The sequence below is a fragment of the Gloeophyllum trabeum genome (assembly GCF_000344685.1).
Source record: "Gloeophyllum trabeum ATCC 11539 unplaced genomic scaffold GLOTRscaffold_00010, whole genome shotgun sequence".
NCBI lineage: Eukaryota > Fungi > Basidiomycota > Agaricomycetes > Gloeophyllales > Gloeophyllaceae > Gloeophyllum > Gloeophyllum trabeum.
In genome coordinates this window covers 824,243-850,859 of record NW_006920419.1, presented here as the reverse complement: position 1 = coordinate 850,859, position 26,617 = coordinate 824,243, and the positions used below count along the sequence as shown (strand labels likewise).

Here is a 26,617-nt window from a genome sequence, read left to right as displayed (position 1 = left end):
TCCTCAAGCGAGATATAGGAGTGTGCTGAACTCGTATCCCAACGCTAAGATCCTCCTAGGAAACGCAAGAGTTAATTTGCATCACGAACTGACCAGTCAACGTTAACGGGCATACAAAGATGACGACTCTGATGAATGCATTATATTACGACGCGGTATGTTATCTCTGATTGCTATACCTTCACCCTTTGTGCACTCTGCCAGTGATAAGGCTAACTACCGTCAAAGCCAAAACAGTTTGGTGTCAAACAAGTACCAATTCCCCAGATCACGGATGATCAAGTACTCGTGAAAGGTTTGCAGTATATTCAATTCAAACAATTGGGAGTCGGACGCTGATGTAGGTAACCCGACGTTCCAGTATCGTGTTGTGGTGAGTACCATGAGCACGCATATCTGTTCTCCTGGATACTGATTATATGGAGAGGCGTCTGCGGAACCGACGGACATGTCCATGTCGGCGAATTTGGGGCGCAATTCCCTGTTCGTGCTCAGTCACCTACACTGCTGTACAGCGTCGTTAACCCCAGGCCATCTCGTAGCTAATCCCAGGGCATGAGATAACGGTGAGGAATTACGAGAGCTGTATAATAGTTTACTTATGTTCTATAGGGCACCATCGCCGCTATAGGGAAACATGTCAAAGAGTTCGCCGTTGGCGACAGATGTGTAGCAGACCCATCTATACTGGTTTGTCCAAATTCCCATACGAATCATAAGCAGCTCTCACTAGTATCCATTGTGTAGTGCGAGAACTGTTTCTACTGCCGCAGGGGAAAGCATGTCCTCTGTGAGAATTATCAGGGTAGAGGCGTGCACGTCGCGGGCGGGTTCGCGGACTACATTGCATTGTCAGTCATTCGCCTCCACTCTTCTCTTCTCGCACCAGACCGACGGGAATGACAGCGACGTCAAGAAGGTATACAAGATCAACAACCTGAGCGAAGAGGAAGCAGTGCTGGTCGAGCCCACAGCATGCGCCGTGCACGGCATGGACAAGCTCAACGCGCCCGTCGGCGTGGAGGTACTGCTCATCGGCGCCGGCCCCACGGGACTTGTGCTATCCCAGCTACTCAAAATCAACGGCGCGTCGAAGGTGGTCATCGCTGCGCCCAAGGGGCCGAAGACCGAGATTGCTAGGCAGCTGGACGCGGCGGACGAATACATCGAATTGGATAGGAAGAACCCAGAAGCACAGTGGGCGCAACTGAAGAAAGACTATCCTTATGGCTTCGATGTTGTGGTATGCATCGTTTGACTATGTCAACGGGCGGCTGATATTGACCGCGATTATCGTTAGGTCGAGGCCACAGGTACTGAGAAGATCGCGAACGAAGCAATCAACTACGTACGCCGAGGAGGAACTCTCCTCATATACGGCGTATACGACGAATCCGCTCTGGTCCACTGGAAACCATCCAAGATATTCGGTGATGAGATCAACGTACTGACTCCACTCTCTGAAAGCTAGAGAGGGCACTGACCATATATCAATGCAGATCATTGGGTCATTTGCGCAGACGCACTGCTTCCCCCGCGCGGTGGCTTACCTGGAGAGCGGTAAGATCAAGACCAAGGGGATCGTAAGTCTTGTCTACGTTGGATGCAAGCACGAATCATGACACCTTGCAGGTGACTGACGTCCTGAGCCTTGACGACTGGCATAAGGTTCTGGAAAAGATGGAGAACCGCGGGGCAGTGAAGATTGCAGTGAAGCCCTGATCTCGAAGTACAGATTAACGATACATAAACACAACACTTGACATATCACCTCCCCCCCCCCCAAAGTACAGTAATGGATGCGGAATATAGTCGATCGAATAGCCCGTGCGGAAGTATAGCTGGCGATTTTGCAAGGTGTATAAGCATATTGAAGGGTATGGCGCGCCCTGGGGGAAACCCCAACTAGTTCAGAGCTTCCGTGGCGTCCACCTCTAGCCGCTCAACGAGACCGTTCCCCAATTTCTTCTCGATGTTATGAACCCCGCTTTGAGCTTTTACGAGTCCAAAACCGAAGCTAACCCCACCACCCATAGACCTCTCCTCTCCGTGTCCCCCGCCCGTTTTGAACTCCTCCACAAGTTTACATAGTCCCTCTTCCGTCGTCCAAGCGCCCGTGTAACCTATCCCACCTTTAGAAGGCGGTAGCCGCGCACGAGAATCGTCGAAAATCAGGTGCACCATTGTTAACGCGAACATGGACGGCTGCAGGTTAACAAGGTCGCCTCCGATCGCCGGGAGCAGGGAGCCGAGCAGATGGAGTAACGAGGAGGGTGAGTCGAGCAGGAAGAACCGCGCCAGGTAGTATGCTTCGAACATGTGAGCAAGCAGCAGCATTGCCGTAGGCGAGAGCAAGGGGAACTTGGTCTCCCCATTCGTCAGCGTCGAGAGCGCGATATAGACATCGCCGTAAGTGATAGGAGGGCCGGGGTCGCTGATTGCGAACGCCTGGCCACCCAGATCTGGTTTCGCACCCTTGAGGTTCTCCAGTAGAGCTTGCTCGTAGTTCAAGTGCGCGAGAGATACATTCTCGACGTAGGCAAAGTTCTGCAGGATGTGTCCGATCCACGTCGGGTTGTCCTTGCGGACGAGGTACGCGCCGCACAGTATATCGCCACCAGGACCGAATATTCCGTTTCCAGGCCGCAGGGCGCCCGTTTTGAGCACGCCGTTGCCAGAGGATGTACCGTCTGCTTGGCGGATCAGCGATTCCGCCTCTCGTTTCGTTACAGCATAGTTAGAGAAGAACTGGTCGTGCTGCTTTGGGATGATATTGTCGTCGTCATTCAGCGTCTGCACGAAGTACTTCGGCTCTTTCTCCCAGGGCCACAGCCAGAACCGACTGCGGCGGACGGTGATGGAGCCAGAAGAGGTGTATACGAGGATGCTGGCTCCAATAGCCCGCGCAGCGCTTATGACGTTCCTTGTGCCCTCCACATTCACCTTCGCGGACTTGGGCACGAGCGACGGATGGCGCTCGTAGAAGCGGATGCCCGCCGCGGTGTGGAAGATGGTCAGTTCAGGCTCGGGCCCGTCAGTCTCTGGCCAGGGCGCATTGAACGCGTCCAGGATGGCAGAGGCGTTGGTGATATCGACCTGGCGGAAGTCGACGTCCCTCGCGGGGCCGGTGGTCAAGTCGGGGCGCGTCGGGGTGCGCAGATCGAGCACTCGGATGCGCCGGGGGTCTTCGCCCCGTTTGAGCAGGTGAACCACAATCCACCCGCCCAGGAACCCTGCCTTCGTTCAACAAACCTGTCAGATAGACACGCATATACCGAGGTTGAATGCAACATACCCCACCGACCACGATGTACCTCCGCCCCGTCTTCGGCGGCAGGTAATCCTCGATCAACTTGGGCTGGTTCGCCAGCCGCTCTGCTGCCTCTCTGGAAGACTCGGCTGTCATGCGTTTGGGATTGAATGAAGCTGCCTCGGGCGGTAGTTGCATGAGCTTGCGGTCATTCTGTTTGATGTAGATGACGAGTAAAGCGACTAGCACCCCGGAAACAATGAGCCAGTTCAACCAGGACATCGTACCGCTCATGTCAGGCAAAGTTCCCGGCGTAAAGCCTAGGAGGAATCGTAGACGACGTGAGTCGACAAGGACGAGAGACTGAAGTGGTCCGACGTGGAGGATGTGGCTGCCAAAGGCCTTGCTTCCCCGCCAGCATGTCCCGAATTACCAGTTCCATCCCAAACCTTATGAATTACCGCGGAGCAGCGCTGAACTTTGAACAAGACATAGGCGCCGTTGCTTGAACGCCTTGCTGCCGACAGGCTGCGCAGATGCGGAGACACGACAAGAGGAAGTCATTTCGGAGGTAAATTTCCGCCAGGACTTATGACTTCCGACATTCCTATCCACGGCAACTATCACGGGTAAGAGCACTTGCTACAATCCCAAAACATTCATACCGTCGTCTGAAGCACGATCCTCAGTTACTACTCCAAGCGACCCTCGAACGCGGACCCGCGATTAGCTCTCTTACCACCTTCAATATTCGAAGGGAAGCGTGTCCTTGACATAGGGTGCAACGAAGGATGGGTGACGTGCGAGATAGGTACGTATCACTGTCGCGATGTTATGCTTCGTATTTACTGAGAACCTCAACAGCACAGAAATGGGGCGCCCGTAGAGTCGTCGGTGTGGACATTGACGAGACCCTCGTTCGGGCGGCCTGGAAACGCCGGCGGACAGTTTGGAGTCTCCAACGCCCTCCTTCTGAACCTTCAGACGATAGGAAGCGGAAACGCGAGCCAGACGCATCCGGCTTGGCCGCGCGTACTGAATATGACTACTTCCCCGCATCCTGCGAGTTCATGTTCGGCCCTCTGCCTATCCCCGCATTTGAAGCTACTGAAGCTCACAAATTTCCTCATAATCTGTCTTTCCGGGCTGCGGACTGGGTGGAGAGCAGTATTCCTGAAGATGCGGAAGGGTACGATGTGATCGTCGCGTACGTGACCCAATGGCTCATGTGTTAGCTCTGCTCATGACGTACATATAGGTTCTCCGTATCGAAGTGGATACATCTGAACGGGGGAGACAGTGGCTTGATCAAGTTCTTCCAACGGGTGTTCGACGCACTCAAGCCTGGTGGCTCATTCGTTCTTGAACCCCAGCCTTGGGATTCGTACGGGAAGGCTAAGCGATTACATCCTGTTAGTCCATATAGCACTTGCTTGACGGGGTCTCTGTCTTAATTTTCTTCCTTAGACACTGAAGGAAATTGGGAACACTCTCCAACTTAAGCCGGATAATTTTGGGAGAGAACTCAAGAAAATAGGGTTCAGCGAAGCAAAACGTCTAGGAGCTCCTGGCGAAGGAGGTGTGTTTCTTCTCCTCTGAAATATGGCAAATTTGGCTGAGATTACAATGTTCGACGCAGGCTTCAAGCGTCCTGTAGAACTGTATACTAAAGTATAGGCGCGGCTTACTGCTTTTTTCGCGTCTGTAGTTGGATATCCCGATTGGGCTTAATGAGACGCGACGCGATCGATGTCACGTGACAGACACTCACGAGTTATTTTGGGACTGCTATTCTAAATGCGCCTTTGTTGCGTCGCGTATCTTTCCTTCACTCTATCCGCCTCCTTGCAGCTCTGTGTGGCCCAAGTTTCGTGGGACGAGCATGCCTGGGCCAGGTAAGAGCAAGTCGAAGGCGAAGACCAAGACGACACGGACCAAATCGCCGGCACAGACATATGCACGAGAAGCGTTTGTAGATGACATTGATCAGTCGGAGGGGTGGGATACGACCGTCCACATCCTCTGTGAACATTTTCAACTCCCAGGTTAGTTCTCTGTCCTGTGAGGTTGTCTCTACATCGTCGTACTCATTCGTGCAAAGATCTTACCACGAGAAATGGGCTGAAAAAAGTTCACGCAAATTTCGATGAAGTATATCGCCGGCTAGACGAAGCCTACAAGAATAACCAGGGAAACGAGAGAGTATTAGGGGGGATCATCGGGATTTGGGCCAAAATGTGCGCAGACTCTATTCTGCGAGACAAACTCTTCCGGGCAGGTACGTTCCATGAGTACCTGGACGATGCAATAACCTATCTATCATCTAGGATTCTTGACCAAGCTCATTCCCTTATTGTACGTGCCCGCATGCCGGCACTTAGCATTGAGAGCTCTGTCTACGGTCACGCACCATGGCGGCGTGGAGTCTCGCATCGAAATCGCAAAGAAGACGCCCGCTCTCCTGGAGGTGATCCACGAAAACCCAGACGATGCTAAAGTTGCAGAGCTATGTCTGGTAGTTATGTGCCATTCGATCGCTGCAGTAGTCGCTGTAGAGCAAAAGCCCGATCCCAAGATCCTCAAGACGATAGATATCCCGCAGGTGCTCCGAACTACGGTAGGCGAGCTACGGAACCCCAGGGCTTCCTACTATCTCATCTCGCACGCGGCTGGTCTTCTATCCGGCGCAACAATGCACAGTTGGAAAGACTACAAGGCTTTCCAACCGGCGCTCACTTTCCTCGTCGCGGTGCTACGAGTCAAGGACATTAACATCCGTTGCGAAGGCCTGTGCGGGGTTATCCGCTACCACAACGACATCGCCGAGCCAGACCAGAGGCACAGCGACCCCCAGAAGATGCTGGCGGCGCTGCGCCGTGGCTTCCCTCCGCACCTCAACGACGTCCTGATGGCGTACGGGCCGACGCGGTGTGACGTCTACCTCACGCTGCAGTGCATGAACGAGCACACCAAAGCGATGATGCAGAACGCGCAGGACCGCGACTTCTACAAGCTGGGCAGGGTCGTGGCGCGCCTGATCACGACGACGGAGTTCTCGATGACGGAGGGGATGTTCCAGAGCGACGAGGAGACGGGGAAGCGCGTGAACATCGACCTCGGGTTGCCGTACACGATGTGGTCGGACGCGCTCCCGCACTGCGCGCAGGCGCTTCGGTCCAAGGGCGATCTGGATCAAGCAGACATTGTCGAGCTAAAGTACATGATCATGAAGGGCCGCATACCGCAAGCCGTCGAGCTCAGCAAGCAGGCGATCAAACGCAACCCCGAGGTTGCGTACTTTTACTACGCGATCACGATGACGGCGGATATGGAGCTGGGCTTGCGCTATGCGAAGAAGGGTTTGAAGGCGAGGCAGATCACGCCGTTCGTACGGTTCGGCTTGCTCCATCGTGCCGTGGACCATGCTGGTACGCTGGCAATCAGGATCCTGACTAGTCCTGATGGATACCACGGCGAACGCAAGTGGGAAGAGGGCGTGGCTTTCTTGACGAGTGCCCTGGAAGACGCAAAGACGTTCATCGAGAACGCCCCGCCGGATTCGCGGCATATGAAGAACATGCTGAACTGGTACATTATTTTGACCTTGACCATCAAGGGTCCCGATATGTCTCCTGAGATGAAAGAGTTGGACGTACGTCATTTTCCACTGATACAGTTCGCATGACTAAATCCTCCGTTGATTCAATGGTGCAGGACGCATTGAAGAAATTGCAGGTCGCCGAGGAGTGCAGCGCATTCTGCGGCCACCCAATACCCAACACTGAGCTGCGCCTGACCCGGCGCGCGCTCATCTCGCTCTACCCGTCCGCGGTGCAAGAATGGGGCGACGTGGTCCGCCGCTTCGACGAGCAGGTTGCGGCGCACGAGGACGTCGAAGAACTCCTCAACAAGTCGAAGGAGGAGCAGGAGGACGACCTTGCGGCGTGGCTGGACGACTTGCACCTTGACAACGGCGAGCGCGACCACCCGCACAAGTGCTCGCACCCGAAGGTGAACGTGAATAGTGTGAGCCTATACCGGTGTTCGTGGTGCGGGAACCCAAGCGCTGTGCTGCGCAAGTGTGGGGGGTGTAATAAGGCAAGGTGGGTGGGATGGACATTTCTAGTATTCACATTTGGTTGATGAAGATGGCTCGGATTATAGGTATTGCGATGCTGGTTGTCAAAAGTCGCATTGGTCGACCCACAAGAGTGTTTGCAAGTCAGCTTGAACTTGATGCATGATGTCCCGCGGCCTCCCTCCGTGTTTCCGCAGTCGCCTGTATTTTTAGTCTGTATCCTGCTATCAATATTCCCGATGTATCATACCATATGCTGTGAAGCTAACCCAATAAATGAATTGTGCTCTCATTCTTCGTGCTCACCTGTAACGCGGTAAATGGTGCTGTTCGCATGCGAATCCACAGGGGCCTGATTCTCTTTCGTAGAGACATGCCTGGGCACTGGGATACAGAATTACAGTGAGCGGTTCACAAATTAGGGCGAAGCCGCAGACACGTCTGCGCACCATAAATACATTCAATATAATACAATGGGATACAACACTGACAGATTAATGAGACCAGGTACATTAAGTACAGAACACGACACACGACAAATCACGCGAATGCAACTTGGAGACTGCTCACAGTTTCCTCCGCTTGCTGGAGCGATTAGCTTCGAGAGCCGCGTCCCTCCGCTCGTCCACCCGCTGCAAGAACTCCACCTTCTCGAGGTACCCGCCGCCGCGCCGGTTGGCCTCGAGCTCGTCCTTGAGCGCCTGGTCCTGCGCGGCCTTCGCCTGCCAGTCCATCGCAGACTTCTCGAGCGTGCTAAGCTTCTTGGGCTTTTGTGAGGATGGGAGGGGGGCGAGGGTCACCTTCGGCTTGCGCGGGCCGGGCTTCTTTGCGGGTGGTTTTGTGGCGGGTGTGGGTGTGGGCGCAGGGGTGGAGGAGGAGGGGACCGGCTGAGCTTCTGGGGCTATTACCTCTGGTGGGGCGCTGTGCGGTTGGATTGAGGATACGGCCGGAATGGAGGCAGGGGTGGCAGGCGATTCGGAGTCTGGGGGCTGCCATCGAGGCCATCTCTTCGCGTCCTCTGAGTCCTCAGATACTTCTTTGACTTCTCTGTGTTACATCAAAGTCATGGTATGTTAGCAGACCGGTGTGAGGCATGTGATAGAGGATTCACAAACACGACGTCTTCTCCCGCGAACTTGTACCGCTTTTCGATCTTCACCAGCTTCGGCCGGCTCGTGCTGGGTGTAGACGTGGACGATACGGACGCCTGGAAGCTGGCCCATAAAGCATCGCGAGCTCTGTTTCACTCTGAGATGAAACCGGGGTGTTCGTAAAGGAACGAGCCGCACCGTTTCTGTGCCTCTTTCTCTTCCTCCGTTACTGACGCCTGCGGTGCGGCCTCAGGCTGTGCACCCCGGTCGTTTCCCTCGTCGTCTGAGGAGGCACCGTCGTCGTCTGGAACGTAGTCTAAATCATCTTCGGAGTCCGAGTCGTGATGAACGGGAGTCTGAGGCTGCATTGCGAATGTTGTGCAGGGAAAGACGCCGCCGGCAACGTCCGTCGCTGTAAGTCAATAATAATAATAATAAACATTGCAGGCCTTTGTCTTCATTCTAAGTATGTTACACTGTTCTGCTGCAAACGTTTCTGTGCTCTCAGGAACGTCCGCGTTTGTTCGTTGTCGGAACAACGGGTCCTTCGTGATGCATCTGCAGCTGAGTCTGAGACTCAGAGACGATGAGCAGAGTGCTCTGGTTAATGTTCGCTCCCCATCCCTACTCCTGGCAGCATCCGAGTCTGCTGCTATGAATATCATCTCAACCACGCTGAGGGGCTTGTTTCAGTCGGTGCGAACGCGACTCAGGGATATCAATAACATGATGCGGCGGATGCGTCCCAGGCCTGGCGCAAATTTAGGGTTTCTTCGGGTTAGGGCTCTATGACAAGGAGCCGTTCGAGCAGTTGTCTCGAAGATTGGAATGTACGCATATCACAGCTCTACTCCCTCGTGTCTCTAACCAGTGTTTGCATGGCTGCAGCGCCTTCCGAATGTGCCTACATAATGGGTAAACCTTATTTACCTCTGGCTGATCACGATCGCACAACGTGTATTTTCTGTTTATTTTTGGGACAATGCCCTCTCATTATTCTCGGCGCAGCTCATTTTCGCTCGCCTTGTGGCGGCTGGCACGCCGAAAGCATTGATCCGTGAGCGAGCAGCTGCTTTTAAGATGCGGCCTGCATCGGGGGCACTGCAACCGGACGGTTTCCGCGCGCACTCGGGATCTCGTATTTCAGCAGGCGGCTCTCCTCGCCATCGCCCTCCTTTGTCTATCACACTCTTCTCCCCACCCCGCCAAGCACTGGTCTGCTCCTTAATATTCTGAAATGTTGTTCACGCTACCCTTGTCGTTGCTCGCGGCTGTGCCCCTTGCTTGGGCGGCACCGATGTGCACGCTGAAGCGCCAGGCTACGACGGTCACCCCGTCTGGCAGTACTGGCAGTGGCAATACGACCAGCAACTCTGGCGATGTGATTGCCGCAAGCTGGTATGCCGGCTGGAACTACCAATATTTCGCTCCCTCGAACATCAGCTGGTCCAAGTACAGTACTGTGTACTATGCGTTTGCGTGAGTTCTGTCGACTATGGAAAGGCTGCTCACCCGAAGGCTGACGTGCCTGCATTGAAGTGAGACGACGCCGGACTCGTCGACAATTTCCCTCACCTCGGACGACACGAATGTACTGCCTCAATTTGTCAGCTTGGCGCACCAGAACGTACGGCGGCTGACCATAGTCCTGTTGTGCTCCCTGCTGACGTGTTTCGCAGAATGTGAAAGCTGTCCTGACCATCGGTGGCTGGAGCGGATCCCAGTACTTCTCGAGTTCGCTCGCGACCGCGGACAACCGCACTGCATTCATCAATGCCGTGACGAAGCTCGTCAGTCAATACGATCTGGATGGCGTCGATTTCGAGTCAGTATAATGCTACTGTCCAGGAGTACAAGGTAGCTGACATATCTTCCAGCTGGGAATACCCCGGAAAGCAAGGTCTCGGGTGTAATACCATCAGCGATAACGACAGCGCGAACTTCCTGTCGATGCTGCAAGAACTCCGCTCCCAGCCCGCGGGCAAGAACCTTACACTATCCGCCGCGGTCTCCATCACGCCCTTCGTCGGCTCGGGCGGCACGCCCATGAGCGACGTCTCCGCGTTCGCGTCGGTGCTCGACTACATCGAGATCATGAACTACGACATCTGGGGCTCGTGGAGCACGGGCGTCGGCCCCAACGCGCCGCTCGACGACAGCTGCGCACCGCCCGCGGACCAGCAGGGCTCGGCGACGTCCGCGGTGAAGGCGTGGACGGCGGCGAAGATGCCCGCAGATCAGATTATCCTGGGCGTTGCGAGCTACGGGCACAGCTTCTCTGTGAGCACGAGTGCGGCGTCGAATGGGAGCAGCCTGGCGGCGTATCCCGCGTTTAACAAGGCGGAGCAGCCGGACGGGGATAAGTGGAGCGGAGACGCGACGTTCAATGCGAGCGCGACGGACGCGTGTGGGAACCCCGTGACGAAGAGCGGGATCTTTGATTTCTGGGGAATGGTCGATGGTGGGTTCTTGACCGCAAACGGAAGCGTCGCGGAGGGGATGATGTCGCGGTACGACGAGTGCAGTCAGACGGTGAGTACCTTCCATAGAAGCATAAGATTTTTGATTGAGACTCTGTTCTTCAGCCATACGTGTACAACCCGAACACGCAGGTGATGATCTCGTACGACAACGCCCAGTCCTTCGGTATGCACTTTGGTGCTCGTGTCTCTCGAGACTTCGTGCTTACCAACCCACCTTTTTGCAGCTGCCAAGGGCCAGTTCATCAACACCCAAGGACTCGCTGGGTTTGCCATGTGGGAGACCGGCGGGGACCTCAATGACGTCCTCCTCGACGCCATCTCGCAGGGCGCGGGCGTCGACTCATCTGACTCCTTCGACGACTGCTGATCTTGACTGTATCGATTACCACCAAGCTACTTGTAGCTGTACGCTCGTTGTATTATTGCTTTCTGTCTTTTACTTGTAGGGTATTGTGTAAATTATACCGGGTGTATAAGTAGGATACTATGCTGTAGACTCACTGCGAAATGGAATGTATTTCTGGCAGAGCCGCATGTATGGGATGTTGAATGCGTGGGAATCTCAGTTTCAAGCTCGCGAACGCAACATGGACGTCACTCAGGCGCGTACACTGGCAACCGTCAACCTCAAGCTACACCTGGGTCCGCCGACAGAGGTACGTGGACGCCGCATACGGCGCCGCCTATGCTTCCAACATGCTTTCGTAGAAGTATCTTGAGGTGGGTAGTGTAATCCTCGGCGAGCTGCGTGTTTCGCTGAAACTATGCTTTCCAGATTCCTCTTATTATGCCTGCTTGCCCGTGCGGTCTCTGCTCAGGCAGGTTCGCACCACAAGGTGCACGCGGTAGTCCCAAAGCCGGCTGGGTACGCGACGAACGAGACGAGCAACAGCAACGTCGTATGCAGACCATTCGGGCGGTGCGAGCCCTGTCCTGACGATGCCGTACGTCCTACCTACCTTCCCCTTCTCTTCCTCCCACTGACCCCTCCCCTCATCCCAGCTGCACGAGCCCTTCTGCCAGCCGTTCGGCAACCGGCGGCTCATGCACTGCCAGGCCTCGCAGGGCGAGACGCCCGCGTGGCAGTCGTGCGGGCGCATACCCGAGCAGGAGCGCGCGGACTTCTACGAGTTCGTGGCGTGTAATCTGGCGTTTGCGCTGGTCGCGCTGGGTTTGGTGGTGGTGCGGACGAGGCGGATGGAGGCGATGCTCGCAAGGAGGATCGCGGCGCGGATTGGGCTGGTTAGAGGGGGATGAGGAGGTGTGCCGTAGGATCGGTATGTGCGGAATGATTTTTCGTCGTTGGTGCTCTGTGAGGTGATGCCCGCGGGGCTGACAACCGAATCTCGTACAGGAAGGTCCGAACGCTCTTTCTCCACGGGCGGACGTACAGCTCGATAGTCGACTCTCGCATTATCCCAATTTCAACTTCTTCCGCTTCCCCTCCGTATCATCCTTCGCCCCGCCGGCCTCCATTCCCTGCTTCACTGCCGCCGCGTTGATAACTGGCATAGGCCGCTTCGCGAACACGATCTTCCGGCGTACCAAGCCAATCATATCATAGCTCGTGCCGTCATCCTCATTTGGCTGTGCGCGGTGAAGGACTGCGAGCGGCTTCTGGAGCGTGACGAGCTTGCCCTCGAGGAGGTGGTGGCCGATCAGGAGCGTCGGCTTGTCCTGCGGAGGATCAGGCTTTGGCGGGTGGAAGGGAGATTCAGTATGCATACCCCTTCGAATTTGAGCTTCCCGACTGCCTGCCCGGACCTATCCCCTTCGACTTCGAGTGATCCCTGTAGCTCGATGATGACCACTTCGGAGTTTCCGAGCTTCGCGAGGCTTGGGGGGAGCCGGGGGCCGTTTGAAGGGCCAGGAAGGTTGATTGGGATTATCATTAGAGTCGGGGTGTTCTCGTTATTTTGAGCAAATACAATGAAGGATATGTTAATGCCGTAAAGACGGGACCGTAGCGGTGCGCGGGGGAAGGAGACAAGACGCGGTGTGACCGCACGCGATTATTGGTGTCACGTCTTATGTGAGTCGTTCTAATTACGCGTCTGTATCGCAGAGTCTTCCCTTGATACGCGGGGCTTTCTTTATACAATGTCTAGCATTCCTCTTCTTCGAACTGTGGTAATTACGACTCTTGTCTTTCTGATATCCGGGTATTCACTGGAGACGGGAGCATGTGATAACGAGGTCCTGACTTGCGGCGTCTAGTCCGAGTTATAGTCTTGCGGGGTCGGGTGAACGGCAGCAGCGACTACAACATGGGGGACCTACAAATCGACTCTTTCGTCTTCGATGCTCGGCCATCCTACCCGCTCCTCGTCACCGCCAAACGTTACCTCCATCCCTCATTCTCCCCTGATCCCGACGCGCTGACTCTGGTCTTCGCGCACGCGACCGGCGCACACAAAGAATGTTGGGAGCCCGTGCTCAAGCACCTGTTGAGCGTGAACGGCAAGGCAAAGATCCGCGAGGCGTGGTCCGTTGACTGCCCGAACCACGGCGACGCGGCCGTCCTGAACGAGGAGCTGCTGCAGTGGGGCTACGAGCCGATTTGTGAGCGCCGGTCCTGCCTGCGTATTCGGGATGGCAGGATAGACTGAGTGCTCTGAGTGTAGTCTCATGGGAGAGCCAGTACGCGAAGGTCCTCCACCGCATCCTCAATGGTCTGGGCAAGGGCGTCCCGGTGGACTTCTCCTCGCGCCGCCTCGTCGCGATCGGGCACTCCATGGGCGCCGTCTCCTGGTACGCCCCCTCCCTCCACATGAATTCTAATACAGCGTTAACAGATCATCACGTACCCTAGGCTGCTCACCCGCACGTTCTATCCGCCCCCGCGCTTCGTATCCCTCGTCCTCGTCGAGCCCATGATCCTCGGGCCATCCTTCACGGGGGGCAGCGTCGCCGAGTTCCTCGAGGGCAGTACGGCGAAGCGGCGGGACGTGTGGGCGAGCAGGGAGGAGGCGTACCTGGCGCTGCTGCCGCGGTATCGGTACGATAGGGACGCGATGGCGTCGTACGTGGTACGCCTGTGTCTACGATGAAAGTGATTGTGATGGTGTATGTGATGTGTCCGCGTTGGCAGGAGCATGCGCTGAGGGACCTCCCGACTGCGCTGTACCCTGACAAGCAGGGCGTGACGCTCAAGTGCACCAAGTGGCAGGAGCTGGTAGGCACCCTTCATGCATCATGTACTGGACTGTTTCACCTACTCATGCTTCACTGCTTCATGCAGGCTTGTTATAGGGATTATCAGAGCAACAAGCTGGCATGGAGGTACATCAAAGACGCCTGCGCCGACCTGCCCGTCCATTTCATCAACGGCGCCGTACACGATACCCTGTCCGTCTCTCCGTACTTCTAAAAAATTCTCCATAATGTTGACCGTGTTGATCACCCACCCACAGCCCGAAAGAGCTCAAAGAAGATACAGTGGTCACAGCTACGGCCGGCCGGTACAAGAGCTGGCAGGAAGTGCAGGGAGCGGGGCATTTGGTATGTTATTCTCGTGAAATGGTGTGAGTGATATTGACGGGGTTAATGCGCAGGCGCCGCAGATGGCGCCAAAGGGTGTTGCAGAGGCCATTTTGAATGTTTTGGCTGATCCGGACTTTAGTCATAAGATGCCGGTATCAGGCAGCAGGCTCTGATGAAGGCAGTACTAGGAATGATAACGTTGTACACCTGAGGCACCCTGAACCTGTTAATGTCACGATTGTAGGTTTCCCTCGACTGATGTACACCGTGTCCACTTGTCAGTCTGCAGATGCAGACTGACCTTCGCGCATGAGAAGGACGACTCCCTCTTCACAAAGTAGTGGACAGAGGAATCGATCAATTGCTACAACCAACACTTACATACACTCTAACCTCTAACCCTCACTACCTTCCGCTTCCCCTTCTGCGACGCAGCTCCGGGGGGCGCGCCAGGCAGCGCCGGCTCCTGCGCATTCATACCTGCCTTCACAGTCTCGAGCAGCATGCCCGTCGGCAGCGAGGGCGAGTACGGCGACACCCGGCTAGCCAGCTCCGGCTCGGGCTGCGGCGGGAGAGGGAGCTGTGCGTGCCCGGTGCGCTTTGGTGTGAGCGGGGCGCGCGGTTTCGCTAAGGGCTGCTTGCCCTTGGAGGAGGGCGCGGCGGGCGTAGGTGCCGGCGCGGGCTGGGGGGAGTAGTTGTAGGGCTCGCGTGGGACGTTGTCGGGTTTAACTTGTTGGATGTGCAGGGCGAGCGCTTCCAGCAGTTGCTTCTCTGCGAATCACAACCGCCGGAGGGATTCCAATAACACTAGGGTAAGCATAGATAGAGTGAGGGACAAGACGGTACGACGCACTGGTTTTGATGCGCGGGTTGAGCAGCCGCCCGTCCTTCTTCCACTGTATGCGTACGCGCCCGGGGTTGTCCCAGTCGCGCGGGTGCGCCTTCTGCACCTCGTGCAGCGCCTGCAGGCCGAGCCGCGTGCTCGCGTCCGCGATGTCCTTGCTCAGCGGCCACCACACCGCCTTTGCCCTCGGCACCCTGCGCTCGCCTCGCCCGTACGCCCGCTTCGCATCGATGTATATCGGGTACACGCACGTCCACCTAGTGCAGTGCGCGGTCACATCTGGGTTAAGGAGCACACGCAGAGACGGTGCAGGCTACGCACGACTTGTACGGCGTGATGTCCGTGACGACGTTCTTCTCGCCCGGAGGAGGGCGGAACTGCTGCTGCTGCGAGGGCGATGCGGGGCCTGCTTTGGGCGGGACAGGCTCGCGCTCGTCGTCCAGGTCGTACTCAATCTCCTCGAGGATGGCGCCGCGCGCGCCAGTATTCGGGAGCGGGCGCGAGGGGAGCGGGAGGTCGGTCTCGTCGTCGAACTCTTCGAGTATTGCGGTTCGGCGGGACATGGTGAATTCTGGGCTGGAGGTGAGAGTACACTGCACACTCTGGAGCGGGATAAGGTGCACTTGTTGTAAGCCTTTTCGTATGATGTGGCTGTGGCGGCCCGTGTATGGTTCTGTGTGGCGCGAGATATGTCCTCAGTACAAGATATTGTATTGGCTTGGACACTGTGCATCTATTCTGCCCTTGCAGAACAACGATAAAGCCTGATACCCATATGGCACTGGTAATTTTTCGATACAGGAGATTCAGGATTCTGGCAGTAAATGCATAACCCCTCTTCTCCCTCACCAACGCATCCACAACATTTTGAAGACAGTGATGTGGAAGATATTAGCTAGCTAGGCTTGAAGCAAAACAGAAGTCATATAGTGCTTCAAGACAGATTATCTGCCCTAGAAGCAGGGATGGTCTTCCTAAGCCTGTGGATTGAGACTCCTGCTCACAAACCCATCTACTTCAACTTAGGATTTCATATCAGCTGGCCCTGCAAGCTGTATTGTGGAAGTACCACCAGCACTTTGGAATTGTGTGGTATGCTCCCAAGTCTTCCCCAGGCCCACAAGAATTATATTGAAGTTGGTATAATGCCCTAGAAGTCTTATAAGAAAGAAAGCAAAAGGAAGGCAGTGATATCTTACTAAGACATCATTTGATAAAGCTATAAAGATAGCCTTGGATATTTAGGGCTACAATTAGTGTACTACCTGGAGGATGCACAAATTATGACTTACTGATGGGACAGTGATCAATAAACCTCTCTGTAATGTACTAGTGATCATGGCCAGAGCATTGATGATTGCCAATATTGCACCTGATGAAAGGCTGTGCTAGCACCATCAGAGAGAAAGAGATGGCAGAGAACCAAGGTAGGCCCTTACACGAGTGATATTAAGGCAAGATATTGTGAGGGATGGTGACCTGAGGATGCTTTCTAGCCATCTGGTTGGCCCTCCAGAGTACAGAGCTAAGTGTACCAGCCACAAGCAAAGTCAGCAAGATTTACTGCTCCACTTGAAGCAGAAAATACCAATGCTTGCAGTCATTACTACATTTGTGATGATGCATGTAACATAGAGGGCAGTGTTGAGCTTTTCCTCAAGTGTACAGAGTCTTGCATACATTGCATTTGATGTTGTAAAGGGTAGAATCACCAGGGTCCAGCATCGCAACTTGGCCATAAGCAGATACTGTGAAACATAGCCACTGTGAACAGCATGTTCTACTGATAACATATCAAAATAAGCATCCAGATCCTCCTACCCGAGAAGATAAAAGCCCGCCACATCTAGATTGGAGTGAGTAGCTAATCCAGGATATAACATAGAGTCAATAACTTACCAGCAGCAAATCTGCAAGTAGACTAAAGACATCAATGAGATAGCTGGCTGGTACGGGCAGCCTGAGGCACCTACAGTGTGGTGGTGATGATACCCAGCACATAACCAGTATTGTCTCATCTTCAGCGGTGATATGCACTGACACACAACAATCACCAAGGACCAAAGGAAATAAACCTAAACCCCGTGATATGGGTGAAGGCGGTCCGAGACAACTGAAGGGTATTTAATAGTTCGAGGGGGAAAGCAGGAGTAAGACGCCGTAGGGTAGTCCGTAGGAAGACCTAGAAAAATAAAACAAAACCTTGACGCCTGAAACAAACACTAAGGGACGCTCCGGAGTATTTATCTCCGGAAAGTCGCAAACAAAGTCGCAAACCACGAAACCGAGTGTAGGTTCGGGCCCACGGGAGTAGAAATTGCTAGAGAAACTTGGTTAATTTTATTTCGCTATGTGAGACTCACCGGAGCTAATTGGATCGATGGCGGAGATAATTCACTCGACGAGTCAGGCCTATTGGCAAAGCTAAGATCGGTTATAATTCGCTAAGTTCGACACTTTCGAACTTCTCGGGTCGCTGAGATCGTAACTCTAATTCTCTGAGATGGTGAAGTCGAAACTTATTTTTCTGTATGCTACTTTGTACAATTTATACTACAGGAATGGCTTTGCGACCGTTCAGAGATAAATAACAAATAAACGCCGCTACCCACAGGATTGCTCAGCACTTTCCTCTGCTATACCATATACCATACGACTCTCTTGCGCTCCCACTTGCTCTTTCCAGCCCCTATAGGTCGCCTCGACGCTTCGCCACCTGACCCAAGCGGTCCCATCACTCCGTGCGACACGCCGGTCACGTGTTAATTACCTCCGGCCGTTTGCTGACTGATGCTGACCTTATGGTGACTCGTATGCGTCCGCACCTTCGGTATCTTGACGGAAACGAGGGGGAGTAAGTGCTTGAGGGTGGGCATGAGGAAGACGCCCCTCGATAGAAGTGTCCGCGGGTCCCGGAGCTAATTCAGCTAGAAGTCGCATTGGTTAAGTCACTCCGGAGCTTCGGTGCGCGGAGATAAATCGCGGAATGGGTCCGAGTACGCCTCGAGGATGTTGGGAAGTCCGGAGCTAAATAGAAAAAGTCTTTTAGAGCCCATAGAAGCCTAGAGGCGTGCGAGCGCTGTGTCAAATAAGCTCCGGGGCGCTTGTATGATGTGCTGAATCCGCGTGTTCGGGGGTCAGACGATCCTGAAGCTTATCAGCGGCCTCAGGGTGATACTGGTACGAGCAATCTGCAAAAATGTTGGGAGAGGCAGATATGGCTTGGGGCATTATGACAGCTTCCAGCTAATATTAGTGAGGGAAAAGGTCAGATAGAAATGGTCATCAAGGCTCTGCTGTCACTGATATAGACATGGGCTATACTCACTATCTTACATAGTGATGCCCCTCCTTTGGGAGGGGTTCTGGCACCCTTGAATTGCATTGCACTTTTCGTCACACTGGCAAACTCCGGCGTGCTATGTTTGGCTCTAATGGTGCCACTACTGAACAAGGACTTAGCCATGGTCGGGCATGCATCTCAATGTTCACACTCAAGTCCCTCTCAACTATGTGATTAGTGTTGGTTTGTGGATGCCACAAGGTACAGGTGAAGGGCTATTATGAGGTAAAACTTAGAGGCATAGGGAGAGCATAGTATTAAACATAGATCCTTGTACCTCAAAACTTTTGGGTGTTGGCTTGAGAAGGATTTGAGTGTATGTGCACTCCATCTAACATATGTATTCAATCATTCTAGTTTTCTGGGTCTCCATGCCGTGCATAAGTCTGTGATGGACAATTTACAAATAAGTAGAATCAAGGATTTCCATGTTACTCCATTGCTTATGATCATGAGGCCCAACAAACTGTAAGATAAAACTATGATGTGAGATGGATGCCAGATGTCCAGGCGTCAGATACACACCATTAGACATTTTTGGAGAGGGGATAAGTATCTCTTAGACTACAATAGCACAGGACATTCTACCTGGCCCTAGATGGAGCTTGACTGAAAGAGAACCGGGGAAAACTTGGGTCCCCTATATATATCACTAACAATATCCCTAGCATTATCTTACATGGTGGAAATACTGTCCTTATGAATTTGTCGACCTCGTGTAGCAGCCACAACATCTTGAACTTCGTGCAAGTTCTCAAGGTCAATTTCTTGAACAAAGGAGGGGTTAGTTGCCGGCGCCAGACGGCACTTCACGAGTGAGATCAGTGCTGCGGAAATGATACCAGAATGTTGAGGTCTAATATGCACGATGGGGAATTCAAGTCTCGGGACCAGATCGGACTTGGCACCTGCAAACACGGAGTCGGCGCCCCGATTAGCTTCACACAAACTTGACCTTTACAGCCGTTTGCAGATTGATGGGCCCACTTTTCATAAATCATTTACAGTCGGACCACGTTGGACAAGCAATTTTAAGTCCCTGAGAGACGGAAATCAGACCATCAGGACTTCCCTACCTTCTTCTGACGTCCCTGGGACGCACTCCGACCCACTCCGACTATACGCGATTTTCTGGATTGGTGGTCCATTGATCTGCAAACGGCTGTAAGTTGAAGTGTTTCTACTCATGATCAATGCCAGTGTCGGAAAATCTGGAAAAGACTGATAAGCCCTGAGAGAACCTGACGGACTGATCAGGCATTATAATGTTATGTTTCAAGGCTGATAAGCCCTTATCAGGTGTTGTCAGGTTTGGATTAGGTAGGGGCTTCTGGTGGTGCTGTAATATCACAGGAATTCTGTAGTAAATCCTGTACATCGGAAACATCTTGAAATACGGTCGTAGCCTTTACATGGGTTGAGTCTTTTAAAGGTGGCATGTTGACTACGGTAGCATTATAGTCTAAGTCTAATGTTATGGCGAAATCTACAAGAGCCGTACGTCAGAGGACGTGAGCGCGAGCGACGGTAATTACGAGTCGCCCGGTAAGGCAGTATGTATGATATATATATACCAATGTGAGACTGACACAGCTATTGTTGTGTAGTGTAGTAGTTATACCGTTAGTCTTTACATATATCATCATCGTTCAACTCGAGGCCGCTCGTTCGAATCAAAGTCGAAGTACCTGTATTAAAGTGACGTCTTAGATAGTGGTGTCGATGACCATCGGGTGGCGTGAGTGGCTCCTCCTTTTCTCATTTCTGGCACCCATGGCCTTATCCGGGCTTATCATGCCTTATAATGGCTTGTAACCCCCATCAGGCCTGATCAGCCTGACGGAGGCTTATACGCGCTTTTCGATCATTTCTGAACCCGATAACTCTCCTCGAACCTGATTGACTTATCAGTGCATTATCTGGCATTGTATAGCAATATCATGCTTTTCTGATTTTTCCAACAAGTGATCCCGTTTCCTTTGTCGACATTCGTGTTCACCTACATCTTGGAGGGATGGTGAGATTTGCTGTCATCATTCCTCTGACCGCACAAAGCGCGTCATCTCTGCGATTCGAGAGAAACTCCGGAACTACTGAGAGTGGCGACATTCCACAATGACTTCGCGGCGGCCATGCGTTACCATCGGTGGGCCGCATACGTACTACTGTTCGTGACTACTTCAACACTCGACATCAGCGACAGCTGCATTCAGGGAAGCTTTCAAACATTTGAACCACTGTCTTCCGCTGACATCTTCGCTGGACTACGCTCGGACACAGTCACATTGCGCAGCCCGGCGGTGCCGTCTAGCATCTCTGCGTCGCTTTCTGAATCGCAGTCGTTACCTTCCTCCTGTTCAAATCCTTTATGATGCCCATATCATTCCCTGACTTTCCCCTAGGCAGTGCCCTGTGCTATGTGTCATCTTTGCCGGGTACTATAACAATGGAGCCAGTGGACACAAGGTCCCACTCCTCTCACAGTTTGTACGTTCGGACTTCGATTTCTCTCTCCGTGTCGGAAAAATCAGAAAAGCCTGATATTGCTATACAATGCCAGATAATGCACTGATAAGTCAATCAGGTTCGAGGAGAGTTATCGGGTTCAGAAATGATCGAAAAGCGCGTATAAGCCTCCGTCAGGCTGATCAGGCCTGACGGGGGTTACAAGCCATTATAAGGGATGATAAGCCCAGATAAGGCCATGGGTCTCAGAAATAAGAAAAGGAGGAGCCACTCACGCCACCCATGGTCATCGACACCACTATCTAAGACGTCACTAATACAGGTACTTCGACTTCGATTCGAACGAGTGGCCTCCAGTTGAACAAGGATGTATATGTAATCTAACGACTTAACTACTATACTATGTGACAATAGCTGTTTGGGTCTCAAATTGGCATATATACATCTTGCATACTGCCTTACCGGGCGACTCGTAATGACTGCAGCAGGCGTGCTCAATTCTACAATTCGGCCGTTCGCTCGAGCAATCGTTCGCGCTTTCGTTCGCGCCAGGAATAGCTCAAGAGTAATCTAACGACTTAACTACTATACTATGCGACAATAGCTATTTGGGTCTCAAATTGGCATATATACATCTTGCATACTGCCTTACCGGGCGACTCGTAATGACTGCAGCAGGCGTGCTCAATTCTACAATTCGGCCGTTCGCTCGAGCAATCGTTCGCGCTTTCGTTCGCGCCAGGAATAGCTCAAGAGGAATGCAAGCGACTTCCAGCGCCCTTGGGCGGCGACGGTCTCGGGAGGCACACCAGCCAGGAGGAGCTCTGTTGCGCCGCCAATCCTGAAGCTATGACCCGCAACCTGTGAGAGCAGGGCGGGTGACTTCTCCCAGACAGTGCGGCAGCGGCCGAGGAACCAGGACTTCACCATGGGAGCCCATGAACCGTCCGCCGTTTCGAACGCGAACAGCGGCGCGTCGGGTGGGACACGTCGGTTAGCAAGTTGGTGGAGCCTGAGGGCCGCGACGGCGCATACGAGGGGGCGTCCGGGGATGGAAAGATCGACACCGGCATCCTTCTCCATCTTCCCAAACGGTAGGTGGAGGTGGGCGGACTCTGAGCCATCGGGCAGGGTGCGAAAGCGGATGGCCGCCGACTTCGTAACATGGCGCCGAGGGTCAAATGCTGTCTTTGAGGGAACAGTAAGCTCACCAAGGCGGCAGCACGCCCAGAATGCGATGCAGGCGACGGCCCACACGGCGCAGTCGAAGCTAGAACTGAAGTCGAGCCCTTCCTGAAGGGCAAACAGGTGCTCAATTGTGACCGGGGCCCGCTTCTCGCGCTTCGAGGAGGCGGGGGCCCGTTTCGCCGCTGACATCTTGATGAGGGAGATGAATCGTTGATCGCCCTCCCATGGCGCACAGTTGATGTCGTGCCAAGCGTGGAGGCCGGCAAGCCAGGCAGCGACGGTCTTGCCCGAGACAGTACCGGCGAAACGAGAGACAAAGCCGGCGAGTAGGAATGGTGACGCCGGCATGCGATGGCCTTCGGGGATACCCTCGGCGTCGCAGAACTGGTGAAAGCGCAGGAGCCCAGCGGCGTACGTCGAGAGGGTAGACGGCTCAAGAGCCGCGAAAACAAGATCCTGGACGGTGTTCGCCGTACTAGGCGACAGCTCCTGCCGGAGGAGCGAGTCCGTATCGAGGGCATAGGGGCTTGTCCACGCTCGCAGCCGATCGACGGCGGCAACGTGGGGACGGAATGGACTTGGCAAGATTTCGCAGCCGTCCCGCGGCTTGCGACCTTTTCGGATACCAGACGAGCGCGGCGGCGCGAGGACAGACGGCACTGCCGTCAGAGGTCTTCGTGCCTCGTCGGAACCCGCGGGGGGATTGCCCACCGCTCTATTCAAACGGTGTCTTAACATGGTCAAGGAAAGGGGATAGTTCACTTGGCAGCCGAAAGCTTGCCTTCATACGAACCGCCGCTGCACCCAGATCTCCGCGCGAGATGGGGTCAGCAGGGTTACACTTTGATTCTATGTATTCCAAGTCCAGCATCACATTGCGAGCGGCGAGCACAGTCGCTGCCCGACGAATCGAGAGGTTCACTTCAAAATTCCGGCTGCGGCCTTTGTCAAATGCACCGATGATGCCTTGATTATCGGAGTGGACCCGAAGAGCGGTATTTTCGATGCCACGCTCCTCCACCACGTAGATCAGAAGCTCAACGGCGACACCTTCGAGCCAACCGATGTCTCGAAAGCGCGCCTTCCATCCAGGGCGAGTCCGCCAGGCGTCCCACATCCCAGCCCAAACAAGGCCGATGCCCCAGTCAGTGGATGCATCGACATAGATGCCAAGGTCCAGAGTGGGTCCCCTAGGAACGAGCGAGCGATAGGTCCCGGGAATTGACAAGGCAGCCTCCCACCACGACAGGTCTTCGGTAACATAGGACGGGGCATGGCGGCGCTTGAAACGATCATTTCAAAAGCTAGAAATGAAGCTAGATAGGTTGGGTAGCCGGGAGCGACCGTCCCTGTAGACGAAGGCAATATGACACAACGAGCCGTGGATCTTCATCACATCCACCAGGCGGCAGGGAACTGTGCCCCGTCAGAAGACGTCGAGAAATTGTCTCACCCGAGTGAGAAACTTGAGCCGCTTCTTCTCTGGCAGACAGACAGTCTTCTGCTCTATGTCCCAGAGCAGGCCTAAGTAAGTGAACTGCACAGCGAAGTCCTGTCCCTTGTCTGGATGCCAGGGAATGCCGAGATCCGCGATCAAGGAGAGGGCCTCTTTGCGACCATAGCGGTAGAGGAATGAGCCGTCGTTGTTCCGGCCAATGGGAAACCGAAAGGAGGTCAGGTCATCGACCCACTTGACAGAGGGTCCAACCCCCTTCTCCTGCCAGATGTCCAGTGCCCCGTTGGCAATAGAACCAGCATTACTCTCCGATGAGCAGCACCCGAATGGGCACGTGTGGTCGATATGAAAGCCATCCACACCTTGAACCACGAACCAGCGTTTGTGGTCAGGGTGGATGGGGCAGGTCCTATGGAACTTGGCTATGTCCAATGTCATAGCTTGCGTCCCAGCGGGTGCCGCCGAAATCTAACCAAGAATGAAACATGAGCGACTGCTCAGATCCCCGGAAAGACAAGTGGAGCAGCGCCAAATGCCCCAACCGCCGCGGGACCGAAGGGTCTAACCCGCGCGGACATACACTGGCGGCACCGAATGGTCTAAGCCGCCCGCCAATGCGGGACCAACTGGTCCAACCCGCAATGTGACTCAGAATGTGGGGCCTACTGGTCTAACCCACACAGAGGCAAATGAAACACTCACAATGTCGGCAACCTCGCTAGCTGAGCCAAACCGCGTAGGGAACTTGTCCGTATCAATGTAGTCATTCGTGGCAGGGTGATCTCGAGAGGATTTCGAGAGATTCCGGCATATCCTGATCTTATCAGGCTCCCCGAGACCTTGGGGCTGGACGGCGACAGTGAGGGGGGAGCACTGGAATGGACCAACGATCGCCTCCGTCTCCCCCTGAGTGAAGGGTCCGCTCATCCGACCGCCAGCTACTTCCTCCCGAAGATATGCTGAGATCTCTGAGGCGAAGGGAATACTAGATGAGTGATTTGGGAAGATGATGCTTTTGTTGAGGGAGGGAGGAAAGTCGCCCATGGGGAAGCCGTTCCTAAGCTTTCGGGCCAGATCCGGATGGGCATTGGTCAGGTTGTGTTCATGGAGCATAGAAGTGAAGGCGGCGGCACTGTAAGGTGTGATAATGCGATTGCGAATACGAAGGCAGCAAGATGGGCTTAAGCGAGCAGAGCAGGAGGACGAGAGGCAGGCTGAACAAGAAGAAAACAGGACATCGGCCTCAGTTAGGGTTGGCGCGGCATCGCCAGGCAAGTGCATGGTGCTCGTTCGAGCCGCAGAAGGAGCATATATGCCTGAGACGTCCACCGTGCGCACACTTGCCCCGGGGATCCCCGTTGACGTTCCACATAACGCAGAGGGCCTCGTCTCGACCCCGGGGGCGGAGAGAGCCATCTCGTGACTCGGCAAAGACGGGTTTGCCGTCTGGGAATGCTCCATCGGAGCAGGCGGCAATTTGGTGGCCCTTCCTCGCGCAGATGAGGCAAGTCGCCGCTGAAGGGTCGCCGCGATTGCCTGCTTGAAACCGCCCGCCGCCACCCGAACGTGACGGACCGGCATGTTGCCTCGAAGTGCCTACGGCTGGCGGATGGGAAGTGACAGCCGACGGTCGCGAAAACAGTGAGTTGAACTTAGCTTCGCGACGCTGTTCCTTCCCGTCCATCTCCTCCATCTTCAGTTCGATATGCTTGGCCTGGAATCGGGAGTGGTAATGCGCAGGGTTGAAGACAGTTTGCTGTGAAGCGTACTCCGTCCGCAATTCGGCCTCGGTCGCGCGAACTACCGCGAACTTGTCCGAGAAGTCGGGTATGTCGAGGAACCAGTCGAAGTGTTGCCGGAAGCGTTCAACGTATGCTACTGTCCCGATAATTGAGCAAAAACCTAAAAAGTTTTCGGCGCCCTGGCGCCATTCCGACTCCTCCAGCTTGAGATCATCACCGAAGTGTGTCACATCAATGACAGACACCTTCGACGCGAGCTTCTTCCGAGGCAGCGCGTTGCTCTTCTCCGTGATCTCCTTGAGGGATCTGTTTGTGAAGCAGACGAGAGGGGGTTGAATCTGGTTATCCACCAGCCGCAGGAGTTCCGGGTGGTTGTAGCTGTACCGGACCATGGATCCCGGGGCTACCTCGACCTCCTGGCTCGTGTCGAGCAGCCGCCGCTTCTTTGTCTCACCGGTCTCCTCAACTGCAGCATCAGCCTGTCTCTTAGTGAATAGAGTACTCAGCGATTTGAAGGAGCCAGGGGTCAGGCCTGCTATCCTATGTAGCAAGCTACCGAAGGAGTCATCTCCGTTGGTAGGGGTTCTCGGGCGGTCTGCATCGGACACCTCTGGGATCGTCACGAGCGACTCCGTCGAAGATACCGGGGACAGGGACACAGTGGCCGACGTGTTCGCATCAGCCCCGCCAAGGGCTCGGGTGTCGTCCAGGCGCCTGCGCTCAGCTTCTTGCGCCGCCTGCTTCGCACATCGAGCAACCGATAATATGACACGCGGTGGCATTCAGTCCCATATGTCAATACAATATTGTGAATTCCACACAACCACCATATACAGTCATATACTCCCCATATGGGAGCTGAGCCACAGACGATCCCCTACAACGGTAATGTCAGGGAATATCAAATAGAAACAAATGCATTACCATATTTGAATATCAATTTCCGCAGATATACCCAGTGATAGAGCAAATATGGATAAATATATGGAACAATGGGGAAGTCCGGTTTTTGGCCTGATACAGTACAATGAATCATAGCTAAAATATCAAAGCACATCTCGGGTTGATAGCGAATCCGGAATATGGATGCAAATAGCGTAACACATAGCATAAAGGTGCGATATACCTGATTCGGGATCGTCCGGTATATAATCGGGCCGCCGACGGGCCGCCAGTGGCTGCATCGGCAAGCC

At 54.2% G+C, this 26,617-nt stretch overlaps 12 protein-coding genes across 12 annotated transcripts; 6 read left to right on the top strand and 6 right to left on the bottom strand.

Moving 5' to 3' along the window:
* Nucleotide 1: 1 nt before the first annotated feature.
* Nucleotides 2–2,134, top strand: GLOTRDRAFT_63257 (NADP+-dependent D-mannitol dehydrogenase). The gene is made up of 11 exons (XM_007869750.1): nucleotides 2–155; nucleotides 229–295; nucleotides 362–373; nucleotides 428–483; nucleotides 543–566; nucleotides 613–690; nucleotides 748–851; nucleotides 907–1,243; nucleotides 1,301–1,444; nucleotides 1,500–1,583; nucleotides 1,633–2,134. Exons 1-11 carry the CDS (start codon nucleotides 120–122, stop codon nucleotides 1,720–1,722), a joined length of 1,032 nt encoding a protein of 343 aa, XP_007867941.1. The 5' UTR covers nucleotides 2–119; the 3' UTR covers nucleotides 1,723–2,134.
* On the bottom strand, nucleotides 1,906–3,532 carry GLOTRDRAFT_78672 (NAD P-binding protein; the record flags this gene model as incomplete). The annotated part of the gene is made up of 2 exons (XM_007869749.1): nucleotides 1,906–3,237; nucleotides 3,296–3,532. 2 exons carry the CDS (start codon nucleotides 3,530–3,532, stop codon nucleotides 1,906–1,908), a joined length of 1,569 nt encoding a protein of 522 aa, XP_007867940.1.
* A 309-nt stretch (nucleotides 3,533–3,841) lies between these two features.
* On the top strand, nucleotides 3,842–5,019 carry GLOTRDRAFT_117000 (putative methyltransferase C2A9.10; the record flags this gene model as incomplete). Its single annotated transcript, XM_007869748.1, has 6 exons — nucleotides 3,842–3,879; nucleotides 3,940–4,061; nucleotides 4,115–4,457; nucleotides 4,509–4,662; nucleotides 4,718–4,829; nucleotides 4,890–5,019. 6 exons carry the CDS (start codon nucleotides 3,842–3,844, stop codon nucleotides 4,925–4,927), a joined length of 807 nt encoding a protein of 268 aa, XP_007867939.1. The 3' UTR covers nucleotides 4,928–5,019.
* A 113-nt stretch (nucleotides 5,020–5,132) lies between these two features.
* On the top strand, nucleotides 5,133–7,619 carry GLOTRDRAFT_63247 (uncharacterized protein; the record flags this gene model as incomplete). The annotated part of the gene is made up of 5 exons (XM_007869747.1): nucleotides 5,133–5,295; nucleotides 5,352–5,528; nucleotides 5,578–6,902; nucleotides 6,965–7,353; nucleotides 7,415–7,619. The coding sequence occupies 5 exons, from the start codon at nucleotides 5,133–5,135 to the stop codon at nucleotides 7,479–7,481; spliced, it is 2,121 nt and encodes a 706-aa protein (XP_007867938.1). The 3' UTR covers nucleotides 7,482–7,619.
* Nucleotides 7,620–7,720: 101 nt separating this feature from the next.
* GLOTRDRAFT_139796 (uncharacterized protein) lies at nucleotides 7,721–8,787 on the bottom strand (the record flags this gene model as incomplete). The annotated part of the gene is made up of 3 exons (XM_007869746.1): nucleotides 7,721–8,375; nucleotides 8,444–8,566; nucleotides 8,618–8,787. 3 exons carry the CDS (start codon nucleotides 8,785–8,787, stop codon nucleotides 7,895–7,897), a joined length of 774 nt encoding a protein of 257 aa, XP_007867937.1. The 3' UTR covers nucleotides 7,721–7,894.
* A 929-nt stretch (nucleotides 8,788–9,716) lies between these two features.
* On the top strand, nucleotides 9,717–11,269 carry GLOTRDRAFT_45026 (glycoside hydrolase family 18 protein; the record flags this gene model as incomplete). Its single annotated transcript, XM_007869530.1, has 6 exons — nucleotides 9,717–9,898; nucleotides 9,959–10,046; nucleotides 10,099–10,244; nucleotides 10,297–10,951; nucleotides 11,005–11,065; nucleotides 11,127–11,269. The coding sequence occupies 6 exons, from the start codon at nucleotides 9,717–9,719 to the stop codon at nucleotides 11,267–11,269; spliced, it is 1,275 nt and encodes a 424-aa protein (XP_007867721.1).
* Nucleotides 11,270–11,506: 237 nt separating this feature from the next.
* GLOTRDRAFT_139794 (uncharacterized protein) lies at nucleotides 11,507–12,888 on the top strand. The gene is made up of 4 exons (XM_007869745.1): nucleotides 11,507–11,622; nucleotides 11,678–11,846; nucleotides 11,905–12,179; nucleotides 12,257–12,888. Exons 1-3 carry the CDS (start codon nucleotides 11,588–11,590, stop codon nucleotides 12,157–12,159), a joined length of 459 nt encoding a protein of 152 aa, XP_007867936.1. The 5' UTR covers nucleotides 11,507–11,587; the 3' UTR covers nucleotides 12,160–12,179; nucleotides 12,257–12,888.
* Nucleotides 12,186–12,890, bottom strand: GLOTRDRAFT_111722 (uncharacterized protein). The gene is made up of 2 exons (XM_007869744.1): nucleotides 12,630–12,890; nucleotides 12,186–12,579 (listed from the first exon to the last, which is right to left on the bottom strand). The coding sequence occupies exons 1-2, from the start codon at nucleotides 12,792–12,794 to the stop codon at nucleotides 12,316–12,318; spliced, it is 429 nt and encodes a 142-aa protein (XP_007867935.1). The 5' UTR covers nucleotides 12,795–12,890; the 3' UTR covers nucleotides 12,186–12,315.
* Nucleotides 12,891–13,159: 269 nt separating this feature from the next.
* GLOTRDRAFT_139792 (alpha/beta-hydrolase) lies at nucleotides 13,160–14,558 on the top strand (the record flags this gene model as incomplete). The annotated part of the gene is made up of 7 exons (XM_007869743.1): nucleotides 13,160–13,464; nucleotides 13,527–13,653; nucleotides 13,715–13,931; nucleotides 13,994–14,077; nucleotides 14,144–14,250; nucleotides 14,316–14,403; nucleotides 14,457–14,558. The coding sequence occupies exons 1-7, from the start codon at nucleotides 13,170–13,172 to the stop codon at nucleotides 14,556–14,558; spliced, it is 1,020 nt and encodes a 339-aa protein (XP_007867934.1). The 5' UTR covers nucleotides 13,160–13,169.
* A 215-nt stretch (nucleotides 14,559–14,773) lies between these two features.
* On the bottom strand, nucleotides 14,774–15,862 carry GLOTRDRAFT_116994 (signal recognition particle, SRP19 subunit; the record flags this gene model as incomplete). The annotated part of the gene is made up of 3 exons (XM_007869742.1): nucleotides 15,551–15,862; nucleotides 15,239–15,486; nucleotides 14,774–15,156 (listed from the first exon to the last, which is right to left on the bottom strand). The coding sequence occupies exons 1-3, from the start codon at nucleotides 15,790–15,792 to the stop codon at nucleotides 14,774–14,776; spliced, it is 873 nt and encodes a 290-aa protein (XP_007867933.1). The 5' UTR covers nucleotides 15,793–15,862.
* A 5,926-nt stretch (nucleotides 15,863–21,788) lies between these two features.
* On the bottom strand, nucleotides 21,789–22,838 carry GLOTRDRAFT_15128 (uncharacterized protein; the record flags this gene model as incomplete). The annotated part of the gene is made up of 1 exon (XM_007869489.1): nucleotides 21,789–22,838. A coding segment is annotated over one exon (1,050 nt), but the record flags the coding sequence as incomplete, so codon positions are not given.
* A 2,087-nt stretch (nucleotides 22,839–24,925) lies between these two features.
* GLOTRDRAFT_130961 (uncharacterized protein) lies at nucleotides 24,926–26,206 on the bottom strand (the record flags this gene model as incomplete). Its single annotated transcript, XM_007869741.1, has 1 exon — nucleotides 24,926–26,206. One exon carries the CDS (start codon nucleotides 26,204–26,206, stop codon nucleotides 24,926–24,928), a length of 1,281 nt encoding a protein of 426 aa, XP_007867932.1.
* Nucleotides 26,207–26,617: the final 411 nt, after the last annotated feature.